Source organism: Penaeus vannamei, chromosome 27 (assembly GCF_042767895.1).
Source record: "Penaeus vannamei isolate JL-2024 chromosome 27, ASM4276789v1, whole genome shotgun sequence".
NCBI lineage: Eukaryota > Metazoa > Arthropoda > Malacostraca > Decapoda > Penaeidae > Penaeus > Penaeus vannamei.
In genome coordinates this window covers 21,898,340-21,900,839 of record NC_091575.1, presented here as the reverse complement: position 1 = coordinate 21,900,839, position 2,500 = coordinate 21,898,340, and the positions used below count along the sequence as shown (strand labels likewise).

Below are 2,500 nucleotides of genomic sequence, written 5' to 3'. Positions count from 1 at the left end.
TATATATATATATATATATATATATATATATATATATATATATATATATATGAGAAAAGAATAGAAATTGACCTTCATAATTAACATTCCTTTCTTTCAGTGTTTAGAAATTTTAGGAAAAGCGTTTGGAACTGAGACTAACTCCAAAGGTTTCAAAGTTCTTCCTCCTTATATTAGGGTGATCCAGGGAGATGGTATATCCTACACGACTGTAGGTATGTGACTGGTGAGGTATTCATAAGTATGAAAATGATGCTCACAGTTTTTCTATGTAGTTGGAAATATATTTATGGAAACAGTGCTCAAAACCTGCAAAGAAATATTACACCAGGATATCATCATAAATATCATTATTAGTTGATGTTAAATGATTGATTTTTTTTTTTTTTTTTTTTTTTTTTTTTTTTTTATGATATATATTCATACATGCTGAATTGGAACTATATATTTTTTAATGTAAAATGTGTGTTGGTATTAACAAAAAGTTTATCTTAATCTGCAGGAAGCATTCTAGAAAATTTAAAGAATCATGGCTGGTCTGCAGCAAATGTCGCTTTTGGCAGTGGAGGATCTTTGCTGCAAAAGGTAAGTATCTTTCTAATTTGTATAAGACTTTTTCTTCCCCGCTTGACCATCAGTTCATGAAGAAATTTGGCTTGAGGAGCAGGTGGCATGAACATGACTGGAAAAACTCACAACGAGTCTGTTTATGTTTGATTCACATGATGGCAGTGAAACATCCAGATCCAATAAAGCCTGACATGAAATTTCTTTAATCAATTAACAAAGTTTTTTTTGTTGGGACAGGTAAACCGTGACACACAGAAATGTGCCTACAAGTGCAGCTATGCAATAATCAATGGAGAAGGTGTAGAGGTTTTCAAAGCACCTGTCACTGATATTGGCAAAACCAGTAAGAAAGGCCGCCTGGCTTTGCATTGCGTTAACGGAGAGTACAAGACCATAGAGGGTGGAAAGGGGGATCCGAAACAGGTGAGGAGTTTTTATGTTGCTTATTAGAAATTACTTTTGGAAATATCGAGGGATATAGATTCAAAAAGGAGAGAGAGGGTGGGGGGGGGAAATCTTTTTCTCATCATAATCCCGTTTCTCATCATTTTCTTCATTGTTTTCTTTCTTTTTCTTGTTTTTCAACTTTATTTCTCTGCTCAGATAATTAAGATTTTCATTTGAGAAATTAAAAACACTCAAAAATTGTGTGGAAACAGTTGGTATATAGTGACATATTTGTGCATTTGTGTGGTTGGAGTTGAAGTAGTTGGGGATATTTAGGGGCTCTGACCAAGTACAAGAGGTAGTTAGGCATAGTTTGTCATATCCATTTTCAGAAGTCAACTAACAACCAGACTTTCATTATTGGTTTGAGTGGTAAGATGCCATATAGTGCTTGAAAACATATAATGCCTCTTGCTCAGACTTTTAAATTTGGCCTTGAAAAGTCAGAATGTAACATTGCCAGCCCTATCAGCGAGGGATTAAGAGTAATAATGTTTTAGGAAGTTGTAGAAATTAGTGGCCTTATTATGGTGGGCTGTCTTCTTTTTCTAATAATGGTGATTTCTGTTTGTCTGTATATGTTATTAGGTTTTGGAAAAGAAAGTGTTCTTGTAGGCAGGTCATACCTGTATTGTGTAAATTTCATGGACTGAAGAATGAATGGAATTTTCACCTGAATTATATTAATTTTCTTTGTATATAGTATGGTAGTTACAATTTTTTAAGATATAAGAAAGAAATGCCTAATAGCTGTAGTTCATAACCTGCATTATCTTTCATGTCGATGGGACAGGACCTGTGTGTGTGTGGGGTGGTGCCAGAACTCGCTGCCAGAGTGACTTATCATTGTCCATATATAAGTGAGACCCTCAAGACTGAACGGCCCTTTGGTGTGCCACCATTAAAGCTTGGCTGTACATTATCCCCACAAAGAACTTATCTTAAAAAAAGGACTGTAAATGGGGCTTGTGCAGTTTCTCCTAGTTCTATAACCATGTCATCTAATACTAGCAAAAATAGAAAAAAGAAAGGAATGGAAAATTACAGAGATATTAAAAGTAGCAACAAGTGCAGCCTTTCATCATCACAGAATCAACCAAAGTTTGCTTGTTCCAAGACTAGAAAGAATTTCAGAAATGCACAGTACCAGAACACAAGCTCTCCAACTTATCCACTTACACTTGAGTTGAATCTCGGTAGTTACCGCAAAGCACAGTCATCAGCTATGGGCTCTTCCTCCCTTTCCCCAGTCCCCTCCTGTCCTTTATCACCCCCCCTCACCCAAAACACTCCTTTCTCATCACCCGCTGCTTCGCCGACCCACAAACAACCACTTCAGTCACTACGTCTTGGCAAGGTGGGCCAATCGGTAATGAATCAGAAAATAAGGGGGAAAATCTACTACTATTTTTGGAAGTAGTATTGCATACTTGCTATAGATTGTAGCCAGTATATTTTTTTCATCATAGTTATAGAATTCTTT

General features: G+C 36.0%; 1 protein-coding gene across 3 annotated transcripts in view; it reads left to right on the top strand.

The window, feature by feature from the left end:
* Window positions 1–2,500, top strand: part of LOC113828203 (nicotinamide phosphoribosyltransferase) — a 51,096-nt gene that overhangs the window by 42,203 nt on the left and 6,393 nt on the right. For all 3 annotated transcript variants that reach the window (XM_070140996.1, XM_070140993.1, XM_070140994.1), the window contains exons 9-11: window positions 101–215; window positions 503–585; window positions 808–993. In XM_070140996.1, the coding sequence (XP_069997097.1) occupies window positions 101–215; window positions 503–585; window positions 808–993 (384 nt within the window). The remainder of the gene's footprint in view (window positions 1–100; window positions 216–502; window positions 586–807; window positions 994–2,500) is intronic.